We start from the raw sequence: 19,943 nt of genomic DNA on the forward strand, positions 1-19,943 counted from the left end.
GTTACAACCAATAGTCCGAATCAGACCTTTAATCAACTCTGCATCAGCCCAGATGCACATTTCATCACCTCGGAGGATTTCTGTGACGTCAGCGCGTCTCATTTTCATCTGCTTGTTTGGGAGCTGTTTTTTTTTTAGAAATGACAAATAAATGGAGGAGCCCGGCACTTAGCAGCCAGTTTGCCTTTTTAATTGACGACACGGGTCATTAAGCCGCTGACTGTCCTCCGTTTGACAAACAGGCCTCCGCAGAACTCCTCTCTGACTGCTCGTAAATAGGCCTCTCGATCATCTGAGTCCATTTGCCTCTAAATATAACCCCACTGTTTAATGCGGTCTTTATCACGGAGACATAAACAAGAGATGGAAGCACACAGCCAGTCACTAAAAGCCTTATTTTACCCGTGGAAACAATAGATGTTCGTGAAGCTGCAGTTAAGGAACAATAGCTGTGTAATCACATGCTAAGATAAATGGTTACAAAACAGATGCCTTTTGCCACTGCTAGAGGAAAAGAGGATATGTACATCTTGGGTAAAAAGGCTTGTTACTAAATCTTCATAATTCAGTTCCCGAAAACAGGCAATCACGAGCTGCGGCTTAAACAGCAACCTGCAATTACCACGGATGCAGGGAAATGCAGAGTTGGTTCACGTATGTTTTACTGATTAGCCAATTGTTGGCTGAATTATCAGGAAACAGTTGCTCTATGTTAGACCTTCAAGGAAAACTCTTTATTTAAAAATAATCTAAACTAATATAGTAATGAATGTGTCCTGACTGATGCTCAAATCAATATTTTGCTTTAAACAACATTTATAGAACATGCATGGCCCCGATAGACAGAGTCAGTTTAGCCTTGATGAGTGTTTAGCCACTTAAAAGCCATGTATTTCCACCGTGGAAGATAAAGAAGGGAAGAGCTCCAGGGAGAAAGAATAAAAACTTAATTAGATAAGTGGCTAGACTTTATTTATTGTTACGATGAATTAAAATGTTGCTGGATGTTTAAATATGCAAGTTTCTCTAAGAAGTTTGCCATAAATTACATAAACTCATACATAAACATGTTGTGTTGGCTATTTGCACTGCCCCCAGGTGGCATATATATGACTTTATTATATTATTATTATCATATGAATGAATGCACTTTGTGTTGTCAATGCATGACGCAATGAAGCATGAGTTTTTGTGAACCCTGCGAGGACAGGACCTCTGCAGCAGAGCGCGCTGCATGCAGTCACCGGGGCAAAGCCAACATTGGCTCTTAATGGCCAGTAAATATGTGAACTGTGCACAGACTGTTAAACCACAACGTCTTGTTTATGTTTACACACAAGACGGGAAAATACACAAAACAGGATGTTTGAGTGTGGCGGCTCTGGGGTTGTTGAAAAGCTGTGATGTTTGAGTTTATTCCTCTTTTTTTTGTTGTTGTGCAAAATAATAAATATAGCAGAAGTGTAAACTTGTGGCTGAAGTTATAGTTGAAAAGTAATTTGCTCAGTAAACAGTAAAGTAACTGGGGAAATTAGCGGGAAAGTAATTACACGCCTTATAATTGTGTTTTTGTTTTGGCCTTTTCATCAGATTGATCAGTGAGACAATCCATGGTATGATTCTCAATACTTTTGTGACCCGATGAGAACTCAGTCTGTTGGTTTTGCTTGTCTTCACCTCTTCACCTGTTATTTTAGTCACATCTGTGAATGGAGGTTTGGTGAGGTCATAGTTTCCTTCTCTTTAAACTCACACCCCCGCTAACAAACGACCGTATTTGGACATAAATGAGGACAATCTCCTTTTTTAATTCTAAATTATATTCCTGCATGTTCGTGGTCTTTGACGCATCATCATTTGTTTGATTCTTTTCACTATCAATCATTTTTCCATGCACGCTAGTTAACATCTATATTTTGAATGACCGTGTTTTAATAATTATGTTATTGTGAATTCAAGTGGAAGAAAGATCTCATTATTATAATTTAAATGCTGATTTCCTCAACTGGCTCGCTTTAAAATGTATTGGAATTTAAAAAACATGACAAGCAGCTACTGAACTCTTCAGATTTCACTGCTCGTGTTTGTGTCTGTGGAGAAAACATGCTCTGCAGCAGCAGATTGCTGAATTATCCCTGTTCAACATGATGGAAACATGGTGGTGAGAAATGTTTCACGTGTGCAGCGAGCATGCAAAGACGTCAACGCTCTGCCCGCGAGAATCCGTCAGCACCAGCATCCGGACGCTGCGAACCACGCCAAAGACGAGCCAACTCACCGACCCAACTCACCGACCCACTTTAAATCTCAGCTCAGACCTGTCAACAGGTGTGAAGGGAAACAAAGTGTTGAACAAACTTGCCCTGTCGTGGCAGAAAATGAAAGATGGATCCTGACAAACGTTGTTGTGCACGAAAAGATCCGCCTTGTCGATGGCGTCTCATTAGCTGGCGCGGTTCCGGGCCATTTCAGCGCCGTTGTGTGTAAAAGCTCTAATTAGAGGCTGCTGAACAGATGTAAGATGTGGAGGAGAGAGGAGGAGGAGGAGGACGAAGAAGACGAACACCTCAACTGGTTAGTAACCTGTCATACTCTTCTCTTTCACTGCATTACTCATTCACAAGGTGTCCTTCAAGCTGTTACCACACAACCTTCCCTGAGAAGAAGAAAGGGGAGTTTGAAAAAAAAAGGCGATGTATGAATAGTGACGGTAAAACATTTAACATTCTGATCAGTTCATTCCACGCAGCGTAGAGGGCACCTCTAAGAAGAAAAACACTCATATTCCTCCTGATTATCTATTTAATGTGATCTATTGTTGCAGGAGATTGCAAGTTTAATTAAATATAAAAGTGCAACACTTTAAATGTAGCCAAAACAAATCAAAATTATATTATCTAATGCTGCCTCAACTTCCTGCTATTGGTCCACAAGTCCATGGCTCAGTTTCATCTGCACAGAGACAACCTCTTTTTATCTGAAACATTTTTTGGATTGCTGGTCTGGACTTTTATTTCAGGCGTCTTTCACACCTGTTATTTTAGTTTGGACTAAAGTGAAATGTTCAAAGGTCCCGGAGCAAAGGAAGAAGGGGTGTGAGAAGAGGTGTGAAATGGTTCTGCCTTCTCATTAAACTCTTTGTGGCTCATTGTGTTCATGGACTTTGACCTCGTTGTTTTCCTTGCGTTTGGTTGTTGGATTTATAATTTGTGCACTTTGAGTTCATTATTTCCTGTTTTATTGTGGCTCTCTCTTACTTTACTTCCTGTCTCGGTCTGGTTGAATTCCCTGCTCCGCCTTCATTCGCTTCAGTCTTGTTAACTTTGTGTATTCAGTCTCCGTGTTTCTTTGTTCACGGGCCACGTTGTCTCATCACTTTCTCTGTTTACGTTCCAGCATTTTCTTCACGACCATTCTGGGATTTAGACATTTGGTTTCTCTCAAATTAGTGTCACCAACAACACTAAACAGACCTTTCTTACAGTGGCCACCTGTCAACCGCAGGTCTGACTAATAACACCGCCTTCAGCCGTGCCAACTCCGACGCCCTTGTGTTGTGCATTACGGCCCATTGGCGCAGCTTCTTGGCACCACCTCGCTGGAGAAGAGCCACGGTGAAAGTTATTTCTTACACCTGTGCTCTTCCTGCTGCGACAAGTCAAAGTGTCTTGAGTAAGAAATCATCGGGATAAAACCCGTCAGGATTAAAACTCTCAGTTTAAGATGGGAACATTTATTAATTAATAATAATTATTATTATTATTACATTTATTTGTATTCCAAAAAAAACAAACTAACAGTACTTTACAGTATACCCAATACTTCCTTTGAGATTACTACATACTATCCTTGGCGTCCACAGTGCTTTGGCACGGCCTCGGATGAAACAATCAACCAGTTGGAAGAGATCACATTACTTCCACTCTTAAGCCTGTTTGACATCTTTTGATTACACCATCGTGTCCGTGTGTTTGATTCCAGATCCTCTCCAGACCTGCCTGTGTTTTCAGCACTTGACTGAATTTGTCACATGTGGTTTCGCCTCAACTGGTTCTCAACCATCTGGGCATTTAGCACTTTCCTGTCCACACCTTGCACCAAATGCCCAAAACCGCAACCGCAATCACATTCCCCTTTAAATCATCAAGTGATACATGAATACGCATAATTAGTACGTGCAGAAAAAAGACAGCTACTCGTGGTACACACTTGACGGTGGTGCTAAGTGGACATCTCTGGAATTACGGGAAGAGTCATTGTGTTTCAGCTCGGGGCTGTTGAATGAATAAAGTGCACTTTTCCAGTAAGTCCGTCGCTGTTGCCAATTTACGTCTCACATCGTGCAGGACAAGGACGGCTCGTCACCCTGTTGCAGGGGTTGCAGTTTGCACATTGTGTCATGTTCATCACATCAGTTTCCATAGTGAACAACAGTGGATGGACGAGGCCGCGCCAAGTGTCAGGATATTATGTGCACCGCAACTAATTAAAAAAGAATAATTGAACGGGGCTTGACGTATGTCCTCCGTTACCCTCGGTATCAGCTGTCATTTCCTAAGTGAGTGTTACAGCAAAGTAAAATTCCAGATCAGCGAAAGTACGACGCTGTGAGAGAGAGAGACCGGGTCCGAACCCGGAGCTCCGAGACAAAACATTTTCCAGCACGGCAGAACAATCCTGTATCACCAAGGGTAATTTCACTCTTATTTCATTAAATGGAGATTGATGTACATTGTGTTCAGCGTGCACACCCCTACACACAAACACACACACACAGTTGGTGAAATCATTCGAGTCACTCATAAGACCGAATAGCTAATGTGCATTTTCATTCCATTTGGGCCGTAGAAATGGATACCCTCCCCGTGGGGATCCAATAGTGCGCATGCCGTCGCAGAGCGTACCCAGTCTGCGCCGAAAAACTATTTGTGCTTTGGGAAAAGCCATACATTCTCAAAATAGTATGTGATTGGGTTACCGTCTCTGTATGCCACTGGCATGGCGTCGTATATCACATCTCGCCATGTGTTAGGTGACATAATCCAGCCAGCATGGGACGGCGCTGCACAGATGATTACTGCGGCAGGTGTGTTTTTTTTATCCCCCACCCACCCCCCTAAATGCATTAGGGCCGGGATATTTCACATCTCCCTTTAATGGCTCCTGGTTCTCACTCTCCGACTCGTCGATGGCACATAAAGAAGCCACAGCGGTAGTTTGATTTCCAGGGGCGTGCCTGGCTTATGGGTTAGTATTTTAGGTAATGGGAGCTGGAAGTAAGAAACATTCCTTCGTATAAACTTTGTCGGGTCGGATATTTGAGTGATGCCGCACCTTTGTGACGCGCCGCACGGCCACATCAGCCATACGGGGAGAATGAAAGGCAATTTTATTAATATGTCCATCAGTTCAGCTCGGTGTGAATGAGCTCTACTGAGGAAAGCCAGTCAGGCACACGTCCCAGTGGCATCTCGGATATGAAGCACATGAGGTGACCCTGCATAAAATGTATAAAAGAGTAACACTGTGGAGTGTGAACACTGAAATCAACTATTACAAAGCTGCTGAGGAAGATTTTAAACCCATAGTTTTACATTTAGTGGATAAATCAAGACTTTATTGGTGGAAAATGGAAAGTTGAGATTAACTGAAGAGTTAATTTTATTTAGAAACGTTCAAATTTAAATTTAATCTACAGCAAAATGTATTATGTTTCCTATAATCTTATTATAGGTTTAAAGTTTCAATAACGTATGAAGTCCAAAACAATGTTGGTCCTAATATTTGACAGAATTAGCAGTGACTACGTTTACCACCGCCAAGGACATTATGTTTTCATTAGCATTCATTTGTTAGTTGGCAGGATTACGCAAAGACTATTGAACCGATTTCCATTATACTCTGTGCAGGATTTTTGCGGAGCAGGACCCAAGGAACAACTTATTAAATTTAGGAGTGGATCACTATAAACTATTATTTTTTAGTTTCTTCTTCTGGGACAGGATGTTGGCCTTGGCCTGAGGAATGTGCCCCTAGTTTCGATTATGATTTTTACATGTTTGTAATGATGTCAGTTGGTAACAGTTGTATGTCGATCCTGTAAAATCTCCAATAGGACGTTACTATGTGATTTTACTGTCAAAATAAAAGTATGATCTCATTGGGGTTAAGGATATAAAAAAAAAGGTGTTTATTCCGAATATTGGCTTCATCTGGTTTACATTGGAATATTGGTGTAGACGTATAGTGAGAAATAACATTAATAACAATTTTAATAACATTTCCCCTGACAAAGAATTCATCATCTATACAAACTTGTACTGAAATCTGCCTGATAAAAAAACCCAGTAACACACAGCTCAGTAACAGCAGAGAAAACAAGAAGTGGACAATTGTGTCATTTCTTGTTTAACCTTATTATCTGGGTTTAAATGAGCCTCTTCAAACAGCAATAAATCTTCCCTATACATTCTGGACTATCAGCAAACACGTCACAATAATATTTAGCAGTCACTAAAAAGCTGTAACTATACAAACATCATTTTATTCTCCCGTCGACAGCTGGAACTGTCATTTCTGTGTAGAGGGTTTCAATGTGTTTTCTAAAGTGTACGTTCACGCATCAGCGACTCCCTTTGCATCTTCGTAGAATTAGCATATTTAACGACGCTGCTTGATAACCATGAAATGTCTCTGCTGTGGCTGGTGAATCCAGGAGCTGGGTTTCACACATGAGGAATCCTTCATATCATAATAAAGAGGAAGCGAAACCGTTTCAGTTGGTTTCTGCGACAGCGTTGTGGCCCCGAAGCAGCGCAGCTACATTTATCTGCAGTGTTTCTGTGGAAATCTTCAGGATGTGGGAGAGTCACGATTGCAACAATTTACAAAAAGAATCAACCGGTCCCTGTGAATTCTGCAGTGACCTTGTCCGTTAATCACAAGTTCTCCAGAAATCTGTTTCACCAACAGCAGCCATTCATGTGTACACCACTTCCTTGTTTGTGGTTGTGGATGTGTGGCATGAATGTTTGTGTATTTTTATTTATTTAAAATGGACAGTTACACATTAATTAACATGCATACTTAAATCTAATATGTAAATGTGCCAGATTTTGACATTCAGGCTAGTTTTCATCTGCAGCCCCCAGACAAATAACATATATAAAAACACAGAACAGACACCTAGGATAATATATTAAGAAATCAATGACAGCACATGGATGTCACAAAAGAACAAGTGATTAAAGGTAGTGTTGGTGCATTGTTTCTGAAACACTCATCATCGAGCAGGACCCGTCTTCACAAGCCGGAGAGACGTACACCTGCTGCAGCAGAGACGAAGCAAAAGTCCGAAAAGGAAGAAGGCCTCTAGCAGTTGTGCAGTGAACGCTGTTATGACAGATGGGAGGGGGGGGGGGGTGGTATCGGTTGCATATTTTGTAGCCTGCTCTTTCTAGCTTTTCCAGGATTACCAACCCTAGATTTACTAAATCAATATAGAGATAAAAGTGCGCCAAGCAAAAGCACATAAATGATGAACAAAAACACACCATTGGTTAAACAAATCAAATTTAAAAACAACAAAATGTCTCATATTTATCGACAAACCGTGCATGAACATCCCCTGATATTCTGAACTTGGGCAAATGTTTGCAAAGACAACATGTAACGCAACACTAACATGCAAAGGAAAGGCGTTGATTGAGACACAGCAGCTTTTGCCAAAGTTTTTCAATCCACTTCCTGTTTTGTTTCTCACATGATCCTTGGTAACTTCTCCGTTATTTTATTTTTTTATTGGCAGAAGTGTCACCACGAAACTCTTATTCTATCATAAAAGCCACAGCTGTGGGATCCTTCAGCATTTGTTCTGGGTCAAGCTCGCTGTCACTCAACTGTGAGGTGATGCCCATGAAGGCCAGTGAATCGAGGAGTAAAGTCATTACAGGACACTTTGAAATACCTCTCTGATAGGAGGTGATGACATCTGCCAAGCTATGCAGACATGCCCTCCAGAGACGGGAACCAAGGTCAACTCATCTTGCTGCCAAGATTCTCCATCCAACTGGGATTCCAGCAGCCGTAAGACGTCCAACACTCACAGGACAACTGAGGTCTGTGTAAAAACAGTGCCACCCTGGCAGCGGTTCAAAACCTCGCGGCCTCGACTTGAGCCAAATGTTTTATCAATGGGAGCCTCTGCTGCTTGAGAGGGAATCGGCTTTGCAACAACAAGAATGGTGATCATCGCTGCCAGCGTTTACAGGAGATCAAACAAACTTTCAGAGCTCTTCTCTTTTCATGCAATCCCACTATGTCGCTCAGGAGAAGACGCTGCCTGCCTCGACTTGCTCAGATTTCAGTGCAAAATTCACGGAAATTACCACAGTGTTGCTCAAATTCTGATGAGCCCCTTGTAATGCAAACCATGCAAATGTGGTATGTCAGGCAGGATGTGCTTTTTAGGAACATGTTAGAATGACTCTAGTTTAACTTTGCATGGAGATTGGCTTGTGTTCTACGTTTTGATAAAGTTCCATGACCCCTTACATCCTTCAGAGCTGCGGAAAAACAAACTTAAGACAACTTCCTTTTAAACCCACAGCGTCAATATGTCAGTGCGAGCATTAAAACAGTGGGTCGGGTCAAACCAAAAAAAAATCAGCCAGGTAAAAAACAAAGGGGGGGTGAGGAAGCAACGCCGCCCCGGTGAATGACAGGTATTTGCTCTAACAAGTAATCTTGACTTAAGGCAGATATGCTCCACCCTTCATGTTTAGACTGGACCAGGCAGACTCTCTCTCTCCTCCGCCTGCCAGAATAAATGTTAGCATTGGAGCCTTGTTTAGAAGTCTAAATTTAAAAAACTGTGCATTTTTCTGCACTCGACTCACTATTGCCGCCTTTTTTTTATTGCTTTGTTTTTTGTTTCATTCAGGCTGTTTCTTGTGGCGCTGCGTTGCTGCGAGCCAGCTGGTCACACTGCAGCCAATTGAGTCATTGTGCAGAGGCAGCTGATAATATTCACCAAGTTCTTCCGCTAAGGAAACTAAATTGCTTTTCGATTTGAGTAATTTCATTCCGTAGATAAGGGAGAGAAAACATGACAGAAATGTTATCTGTATTTATTTTGCTCGCGAGGCAACACGCTGACAAAATGCGAACTTTGGAAATGATAGTGTCAAGCCGATGGTGCAGCCCGCCGACGACCCTTTTATCTGCAAACTGTTGATATCACTGAAAGTGTGCAGGGCAGCAACGAGACCACTACAGATGCTGAGCTGATAAGAAGCTGAAAGAGGGAACGCTGCCACATCAAAGATATAATTTAAATGTGTTATTTGTCCAGCAGTGTTTGCCGAGCATGAATGTGTTTCCTCACCAACACCCTGGTTTCTATTCACAGAGTCAGACACACCTGGGAGCTGCGAGTGCACCCGCTGAACTCCTGATTCTGGCCACTCAGAAGCTCAGGGATTAAATATCTTGCTTCAGGCGCTTCCTTCCAAGAGAAAATCTGATTTTATGGATTCTTTTCAACCTATAAAACTTTTAACTTCTCAGTTTCTTTGCAGGTTCACTTTCTACTTCGATATGAAATGATCATTGTTACAACATCCATCATGTGGTCAGATCTGTGCCCAGGCAAATATTAACAGATGTCTTCAATCTGCACAACTCGTTTTGGAGTTGTCTGCGGTGCTCGTTTATTAAAGCTGTTGACAAAATGCACTTTACTTCACTTTACTACTTACCCACAGACGGTCTATAAAAATGGACGACCAGAGAGTGAAGCCAAATGCTGAAGTGCATGAATCCTGTATTCTCTTGAGTGACCAGCAGAGGCTAAAAGAAGTCAGTTTCTATCGAAGGCTTAAAGAAAAGGACCCCAGCTCTCAACTTGATTTACAACTTTGCTTCAGGAGATTAATGTCTCGATCGCTAGTTCTAAGTCTTCATCAATTGTAAATTATGGTCCCATTTAGAGTCAATTAGATAATAAAGCACAGTACAGTATGTTAGTGCATGGAGACTCTATTATTAACAGCTTGTGCCATCCAGTGGCTGCTCCTCCAAATATGGTTACTTCCAAAAATCCAAGATGGTGTTGCTCCCGTGACTCTAAATAAATATGTTTGCTAACATGTTCACATTATAAGGTAATAACATGTTTCACAGATTGTTTGTGTTGCCCCCACGTGGTCAAACAAATCAATTGTTGCAGGTTTAATGCATCGTGCTCCTCAGGATCAGCAGCTCCACTAACATTGATTCAGACAGACTGGCTCAGTAGAGACCATTTCTTCTTCTTCTTCTTCTTCTTCTTCTTCTTCTTCTTCTTCTTCTTCTTCTTCTTCTTCTTCTTCTTCAGCAAAGCTTGAGCCTGTGACCCAGATCCCTTGAGAAGTCACTTGGCCGCTTGAGGCGGTGGAGGGAGACGCGGCTCTCGCTGCCCGAAATGACAAACAGCAGGCAGGCGGTGGCATGCTCTGCTTGCCAAATACAGCACTCCATGTTCAAATAGTGCTGACAGGGAAAACATAGACACTGTTATCCCGGGTCCTCCACTCTGGAGTGAGAAACTCCTCCTGCCAGGGCACATAGACCTGCCTGTATTCACCGGTCCAGGGGTCGGAGCCTACGGCTGCTATCGTGGAAAAAATCACTTAACTGCAGATTTAGGGATTTTTTTCCTCGTACATATACTGAATGTTTACATGGGAACCCGATGTGTTTTGTGACTTTCAAGATGGACGAAGCCATAAATGCGGTTTTAAAATCCATGGTTCACATTATGAAGTGCATTGACTTCATTGAGAAAATAAGAAATCATCTTGGCCTTATCCTGACAAACCTCCTTTTTACAAATGTGGTTTTCATCTGACAACAGTGATATACTCGGTGTAATTGTTGCCCTCGCTGCTTCCTGCTGAGCTCATTCAACATTCCAGCCATATATTCCCTTTGATGGTTTTAATTCAGCCGAGCATGCCGGCTGCTCTTGCACTGCCCACTACAATGATTAAATGCATAGTGCTGCATTCATTCATACGAGCATATCGATCAAAGTACAGCTTCTTCTAAGTGGAAACGAGCTTTCCCAGGGTCTCAGGAAACATCTGACCTGTATTAAACAAAGGATGGTGATTCCAGCTAGTTGCGTTTCATCGGTTTAAGACCCATATCGCAGTTTCAAATTAAAACACAGAGCTGACCACTATGGAAACCTCTTAAAATAGCATAGTGGAAACTTTAATGCCAGCTGGCAACACTTGTAAATGCCAGTAGAAATGGATTGAACCTATATGAACCACTATATTTGTTCAAGTCAGGCAGAGAAAAAGAAAAAAGAAGATTTTTGAGGCATCTAATATATTATTTAACATGATGCTTCATCTTGAATGTAAGACCATTTCTTTTTGAAATGCTTTAGAGCTAAAAGTGTCCAACTTGTGATGTCGGAGGAGACTGAATTCACATTTAAAAGTTTTAGACTTTCCCCAGTACAGAAACAACGGTGTCTCCTGTCTGATTTAATAATACAGGATAATATTATGGCTGTAAGGATTTTTCAGTTTAGTATGAAAGATGGTTCTAAATACCACATTACCCATGAGCTTCGCCATTGATGCCGAAATGTTTTTTCTTTCCGCAGCTATTTATTTGTTCGTTTGTCAGCTGGATTAATCAAAAACTACCATAGTTTATTATAGTTTTATAACAGTTTATTACGAAGCAGAAAAAGAACAAAATCAATTTTGTTTTGGATTCGTCAAAGGGGCAAAAGGAATTTCCACCAATTTTATTTTACTTTCTTAAACATTGCAAGATTTTGTTTTTACAATTTCATCAATTTCCCAGGGAGCAAGTCAAGGATCTTGATGAAAAAAATCTGGTGGATTTTGTTGACTGTTGACTGAAAAATTTCATGCAGCTTGATTTAATTCAAGGGGACTTGGCAGATTTCTGCACTTTACTGAGTTCCATCCTATTTAGTGAATGTGTGAAAGTGAATTACAAATTCATTTGAACTGGTAGATGCATTATCATTTTTGAGAGTTTTGGTTCATTTCGACCCTTTTACTTTTATATATAAAGGTGGGAATCCATTTTCTTCAACGATCAAACAGAAAAGCTTGTGTGAGCCGTAGAAATGCTTCAACTATGCGTCACCAAACTTTGTCTCAGTAAAAACTACTTTTACTTGCGGTTCCTTGATTGACCAAAATAACTCCTCAGATCTCTGAATGTGCCATTCACAGATGTTCCCAGTTGCCTATGAATGAATGAATGAATGAATGAATGAATGGGCGAGGAACACGTCACATTCCACCTGAAACAGTCACAAATCCTAACAAGGCCACCCAGTCTCCTTCCTGTTTTTAAATGCCCTCTCTAAACTACTTATTTGTCTGCATCATAATCTAATGAATGCACAATGCAACTCTGTACCTTCAACCCTCTGTGTACGTATCTCTGTATGCATGCGTGGAAACCTGCACATGTTCCCCCTCGGGCCCGTGACCCCTGTAACCCCAGTTCTCCGACTAATCTTGTAATCTCTAGCGGAACAGCCGTCTCTGTGATCATTGGCAGGTCTGGCACGGTGCATACCTTCCTCCAGTGGCGCTCAGAGGAGGATATGTGGGAATATCTGCAGGTAATCCACATATCTGCAGCCGGATTTTTCTAATAAGACCCGGGCCCGGGCTCATGGGTGGGCCAGGACAGGGTGAGAACGTGGTCCTCGATGGGAAAGCAAAGGCAGACCACTTAAACTCAGAGGAGTGATATGAATGAGGTGTCTCCTGAAGAGATGACCTGCGTGATTAGGGAGCCTGTGATGCATCGTCAGCGGGATGCGCCGTCGGTGCGCTAAAACCGGCGGCGCTGCCAGCAAATTACGGCCTAATGGAAAGAGGCACTGTAAATATTACAGCATGAACGAAAAGGCCTCCTCACTGTAATGAAACAAGATTATTTGAGGCAGGTCGCCTCAGAGACGAGGCAGCGGAGGGAGATGCAGTGTGATGTGTCCGAGTCTACTTGTTCCGACAAGACACCGATGTGAATGGAACTTTCTCTGAAGAGGCACAAACTATAAATCCTGTTGTATAAACATTTCTACACTACTTCACTCTTCCAAATATTTGAGGTAGAAATATAATCCTGCCTGGATTTTTTTATTATTTCTGTATGTATTTGTTCCATTCCAGGATGTATAGGCTAAACAAGGCTCAGCTCTTTCCCATTGCCTGTCTGTCGTCTACATCCTGCACCACATGTTGTTAAGTTTACGCAATTAATCGTAAGGTTAGAGAGAGAATTGAGTTTCAGTTCAGTATTTTAACTCAGACATAATCAAGAGATTTGCGTTGCCCGAACAAAACAATAAGAAAACATCAGCTTCAGTTTCCAGGAGAAAACATTTCAAAAACAATGAAGTGTGTTGGCGCCAAATGTTTTATGGACACGTTGACTGTAAAGTTTTCATGTTTGCTGTCTGGTGGCCCGATGTCTCTTGTAAAATATATTTGCCAATGAAAGCTGTTGTATATAAACAGAAGCTCTTTGGGCTTGAACCAAACTTACTGTATATAGAGGGCCAAGTCCCATCAGTCCACTTGCACTCAATCAAGCTGCAAAAAAGGTTCACACCCTCTTAGATATCAGTCCCCTGCATATGTCTGACTTTTTCCTCTGGGAAAACTGGAAATGTTTAGAAAAGTCCCTCTTTAAATGTTAAAGAGAGTCATAAAGACTTCCTGGATCTGTACCAAAATTAAACGGGGTTGCTTCTTGGCCCAAGTTCCATCATTCCACCAAGTTTCCACCAACAAACAAACAAACCAACCAACCAACAAACAGGGGTAGAGCCTCCTCTAAGGGTTCTCTGGAATGTAATACAACGCCAAGGCCCAACACTTCCCCTAAATTCGTGAAATAGTCCTTTGGAAATATGTCATAATGTCCCAAAACCATCCTGTATCGCAATGTTAAAGATAATCATTAATAATTCCTGGATATGCCCCATTTTTCCAGATCCGCACCAAAAATGGATAGATTCTTTTTGAACCATCCTTCTACCAAGTTTCATGAAAATCTGTTCAGTGGTGTTTGCAATCACCTGCTAACGAGCAAACAAAGAAGTGATCGGGGGTGACAACATAACCTCCCTGGTGGAGTTGAAAGGAGAACTTGAAGACGTAACCAGACGTTGCGGTGGAAGCCGTGATGGATGGCTACATGCATTTTCCTTCAACCCTGTTTAAAAAATCCTGAAACTGTACAAAGCATTCCACTGGTGCAACTGCAGATGTCATTTTCAGCAATGGTCTTTCTTAATAACCATGAAACCTTATAGCCATGTGGCGAACACATGAAAACAACATGTGCAATACATGTTATTGTAACCAAATCTTCAGTGGCGGAGGAAGGAAATGTTCTCATTATGTATGACCACCGCACACAACATTTACATTTCAGGGTTCATGCCCATTGTGTTAGCTTTGTGGTGACGTGCGAGACAAAGTCATTGACTGTGACGGATATCTGCTCCGCAACACTGGGAGACACGGCCCCCTCTGGTATCTCATGGAGTCATCAGCAGACTAACTTTAATACCACCGGAGACTGTAACTCTCCAGGCAACTACCACTAAATATGCCAGACGGGTCCGGCTCGCTCCCGGCCCTCAGATCGATATCAAATTGTCTCGGGGAGCATCGGCCAACAAGAGCGCCAGAACGGTGAGCACTCAGACGCTCCAGTCAAAGGTCACAGACGGCCTGGCCAGCTTCGCCCTGAGCCAACGTGTGGCCGCCGTTTTAAAGAGCTCTTTGACAGTTTAACGTCCCTCCTCGCACACTTCCCTCCCCACACCATTCATTCCCCGCACTCTCTCCTCCTCGTTGTTTTCCTTTCTCAGCCGTCCTGATTAAACTCGGGAGATCCCGGCGGGAGGCTCTGATTTCCCCGGCCCTGACTGTAACTGTAGTGAAGTCAGCGCTGCATGTCCTCACACAAGGCCAGTCCAGCCCAGCGGCTGCACAGGGCTGAGTAATGAATGAGGGTTTGACCGGTGCAACATCTGCAGGGTAGACGGGCCTGTTTGCTACTTTGAACTGTTCCCTGTGAGGTCCTGTTTTCTCTTTGTGCTGTTCCTGTAAATCTCCACCAATGTGTCAGCTCAAACATGCAAAACGCTGCTTTACATTGTTTTTCTTTTACTGCACACTTGGCTGAAGCCGGGGGCCCTGAATATGCATGTGAAGACTCAAAACCTCACATTTTACTGCTGTTGCATTTTTAAGCCCGTGTGCACAGGATTGGTCAAATGCCAAATAAGGATGGACTCATTTTGTCAAGAGTACATCTCGGATCAATATGTCGTGACTCAGTGCTTTTGTAACAAGCTTAATTTGAAGATTATAACGTGTCCAAGAAAGTTGTGTGTGGGTGAAAGCAAAGAATCGATGCAGGAGCAGGATGAGAGAAAATAAACTGTACATAAATCAGTGCAAAAACAGAAAATGTGAAAGTTGGAATCATATCCTCCCACTCCTTCTGCAAACACACACACACACACTTACAACCACAAAGAACTCGATTGCCAATAAGCCACGATGGCAAGAGATCCCCGGAGGGTCATTATTTACTCATCCAGCTCAAAGTAGAAAATAGATGGAGACAGATCAGCTTCAGCCCATAACCTGGACGTGTCATCAAACATTAACAGAACCGGGTTTGTGAATTTGATAGTGCAGCTCAGTGCAGTTCAGAGGGCAACAGAATGACATCGCCTGGAACGACTGCTGCATGAATGGAGCCCTTTTTTTTAATGATCACAGGGAAAAACCTCTCCCTGGGGGACCTGAAATTTCAGAGGGTTTTCCCCCTTAAACATACACGAGAACCCTTTAAAGGTAAAAAAGAAAAAAGGTAATTTTGCACTTCCTATCCGGGGATAGAATGAATGAAACGCTCATTCATTGCAGTTTAAACTCAAGCAAGATGTTTTCTCTTCCATAAAGAATGGATCCAAGCCAAGTGAAAACATTGTGATGAGTTTAACAAGTTCATGTTCAAACTTTGACTGGTGGAAGAAAAAACCCCAAACGCACTGAAAACTCACCGTTCTGCTCCTTTATGCTTGGAAGGTGAAACTTGGTGACATGAGTTGATTCAGCTTCCGAGCCATATTGTTGGAGAAGCGATGCAAGGAGGAAAAAGAATGGAAGGATCATTTGGATGAGTGGTGGCAGGCGATCGCAGGGCGCTGTAGACGGGATGGTTTGGCTCACCACACACATGCGTCGCTCACAGGACACCAGTGCTGCTTTGGACACATTTGGAGACGATAAAAGCAGAGTAGAATCCACATAATCTTAATCATCAGTCCCGGAGAGAGTGATTTCTTTCGGTTTTCACTCTTTAAATCAAGACTAATCCTCCTCCAAAGCTTCCAGAACCCCGACGCTGCTGCGCAAAGCAAGTGCGCACCTGTTGGTTTTGGGCGAAAAGTTGGTACACTGAGTTAGAGAAAGTTTTTTTTTTTAAGTGAAGATAATCCTGGAATTAGTTGTGTGCGCGTCCACACGCAGGCAGATCATCTGTGGTAGGAGATCGTTTGGAGACACACACGCATTTTGGCTGAAGCGTGCGTCCGCGGTGCGTACTCGCCTCCGTCTGGATAAATCCCCCGCAGATCTTTACGCATTACAGCAAAACCTCACACACACAGCAGACGCGGGGCGAGAGAGTCCAGCAACCTGATACCGTGTGTACCCAGAAACCATTCACACCAGCGAGACGAGTTCTGTTGTCTGGCGAGGGCTCCAAGTCATAACTCGGTGGAGACGACGGAGATGAAATATCGCTGCACGACACCGGGGTTGGGTTTTTTGGAGACTGACGGCACAACAGGTGCTGTGCATAAAGTAGAAGTTCACAGCCGAGGAAACTCCCCGGGATGTTAACTATTCCGCTGCTGCCTGGTCCAATGAGGCGGTTCACACACAGAGTCACCGAATCCCCACTTGTTGCAAACAGTTCTGCAGGAAAAGCGTCAGCAGCATCTTCAGAGAACAGAGAAGCAGCTCAGAGCAAATACTGAAGACAATGTGATTCCATGAAGTAACTTCACAGTAGAAAACAACATTTAACACTCAAACACCAGATTAGAAAACTAAGATCTATACAAATTCTAAACTTTGGTAACTTAGTACACAAAACTTTAAAACGTTAAATTATCAAATTTGTATTTAATTGTAATAAAAACAACAGGGAAAAAAATGCATCTTATTCTATAGTTGCTGAATTTGTCACTTTTGAGAAATATTGAACTTTAAGAGTAAATATGAGAAGCAATTTCCCAATTTAAGAACCAATAAAGGATTATTGTATCATATCACATTGTATCACATATAGTATAATATATCATATTGTGTCACATATCGTATAATATATCATATCATATCATATATCGTATAATATATCATATCATATATATATATATCGCATCTCATCTTGTCGTGTCACGGCTTTTCTTAAGAGGATGTATTTTTTCATCCTCTATACATTTGCCTGCATAAAAACTACTTGAGTAAATTTGAATTAATATGATTTTTATATGATTTTGATGATTTATGGAAAGACAATTAATACGACAGAATTCACTCAGTAACATACCGTCTTCTGACTCATTGTCTGTGCCAACAGTTTTGTGGCCCCTTGTGGTCCTCTCACTTTTTTTGCCCAGAGCATCATGGTTCATCAAATTCATACGTGGTTAAACAAAGGAATCCGCAGATTACATCCACATTGGGACCTTTATGATCCAAAAGGGAAGTTTCCATAAGCAAATATGTCTACGTAAGCTTGTTTTAGCCGCGGAGCGACTGTTTAGAGCCTTGATTCATTTCCCCAATAGAGAGATGAAAGATGAGTGTGTTCCCACACAAGACTCTTCTAACCGGCTGTTGTGCATTCTGCCCGAATGTTTCTGTGGACGGAAATGTTTAAGGGCTCCTCAATTTGTCATATCAAAGCAGAGACACCACTTGGAACAATACTCCCTCCTGTTCCCAATTTCCTTTCTCCCCGGCGCACGGTTGTACCTCATCAGCAGCGTTTCATGTGGTTCCTCCCATCCCTATTGTTGGCAAAGTGCACTGGTGTATCCCCCAGTCGAATGGTACGTCTGCAGCAGCACAGACACAACAATCAAAGGAGAGCCGGAGACATATTGAAACCATTGAGCCAGACACATGATGCAATGCTGCAGCAATTTACCCCCAGTCTCACATAGCTCAGAAACTACCACCTCAAAGAAAGTGCCGAGCAGACATCTCCCCAGCATCAAGGTATGAGGGGAGGCTTCTGTGGTTTTAATCAAAGTTAATGGCTGGGAAAAAGGAGGCATGGGGCACTGGTACAGTCATTTCATACGTGTGTTGCCCCCGTGGAGAGGGGCATATAGGGGTCTGCTTGTGCCTGCTGCAAGGGCCAAGGCCCTTTGTGTAAAGGAGAGTATCACATTCCAGCCCTGCAAGGGCCTGCAGCAGATGTCAGCACTTCACATTGTGGAATCCCTCTCCCTTTTGCACACACTCACACACACTCCTTCGGCCCTTGAGGTTTTGTCTGTAAAATCTGGGTATTTTGTCTCGTTGTCCACGTTTGATTGCCGCTTCCACGGTGGTCCTGCAAAACTTGGAGGCTTTGATACAAAGAAATATAATAAACAGAGGAAATTAGAAACAAGGCAGACCTTTTGGGTCACGGCTAACACACAGAGACATGCCAGCCAGGAGGACTCTGCGTCCGCACACTGGAGATGGAAATGTATACAATAGAGACTTCACAGTCGTTGGCTCACGGCAAAATCCCATTAGACGTGCTTGCCTTTTTGGGACAGATACTGTCAAACAAACAAATGCTGTCTCCCAAACACTCTGTATTACACAACGTGTTTCTCACAGCGTCTGCGGTTTTGTTCCAGGTGAAATGAAAAGAAACACCGGGGAGAGGACATGTTTGCTAAATCTAGATTGCACCTCATTATGGCACCTTGACGAAAAGAAGGCCTGTGAGATGACTTCATTTATATAGTAAAACCTCCTGTACCAGCAGCAGCAGTAGTTTTCTGCTGTGTGGTCCTGTGGGGTTTTCTGTGGTTTCATTCCCGGTGGGAAAAGTGCCAACGAAGGAATTTAGAAAGAATTTACTGAAGGTTTCTCACAATCTATAAGAAACTGAAGACTTTTATTTTCATACTTACACCTGATGAGCTCTTCTCATTGTGTCCTTCAGCATGTGGACATTATATATCAATGATATTCTAATGTTATATGCTGGATGGGAAAGTTGAATTGCCCCTGGCTGCACTTGGCTTTGAAACCAGAGCCCCCTGGTGGTGCCCCTCAGGGCTACAGCCAGGTTGGTGCCCGCTGAACACTTGCTGGCATGTTTTGGTTCTTGCCTGAACTGGAGAGAAACCTATTTCATCATGTGATTCAAATAAAATCCAGAATAAAACATGAATACGTTGTCTCCTAATGGTTTCATCCATCCAACCATCTTCTAATGTGCGTATCGTGTTGAGAGTCACAGGGAGTCAGAGCGTTCATCTTCATGCATATTTGATTTCCACCTCTAATTCATCACCACAGCGCAGAGAGGTGTGCCATTGCTTTGATGTTACTGTTCAGATTGTATGGCTACGATGCTGCTTCTCAGATTGAGCCGTGCACCAAAGAGGTTTACATTCATTAAATATCCTATAATAATAACTTGTTTATTAGATATGGAAAATGCTTTTTTCCCCTGATCTGTTGTGCTGAATTTAATTGTTCAATGTCTTCTCAGGAGACCTGTCACATTGCTCGATTGTTGTAACATGAAGTAACACGAAGAACTATATGATATAATGTAATAAA

At 42.5% G+C, this 19,943-nt stretch overlaps 1 protein-coding gene across 3 annotated transcripts in view; it reads right to left on the bottom strand.

The window, feature by feature from the left end:
- Positions 1 to 17,011, bottom strand: part of pdgfc (platelet derived growth factor c) — a 44,324-nt gene extending 27,313 nt beyond the window's left edge. Inside the window, exon 1 of one of the 3 annotated variants that reach the window (XM_034598589.1) lies at positions 16,139 to 17,011. In XM_034598589.1, the coding sequence (XP_034454480.1) occupies positions 16,139 to 16,316 (178 nt within the window). In that variant the 5' untranslated portion in view covers positions 16,317 to 17,011. The remainder of the gene's footprint in view (positions 1 to 16,138) is intronic. The other 2 variants (XM_034598587.1, XM_034598588.1) reach the window with 2 other exon arrangements.
- Positions 17,012 to 19,943: the final 2,932 nt, after the last annotated feature.

The sequence above is a fragment of the Hippoglossus hippoglossus genome, chromosome 10 (genome assembly GCF_009819705.1).
Source record: "Hippoglossus hippoglossus isolate fHipHip1 chromosome 10, fHipHip1.pri, whole genome shotgun sequence".
Taxonomy (NCBI): domain Eukaryota; kingdom Metazoa; phylum Chordata; class Actinopteri; order Pleuronectiformes; family Pleuronectidae; genus Hippoglossus; species Hippoglossus hippoglossus.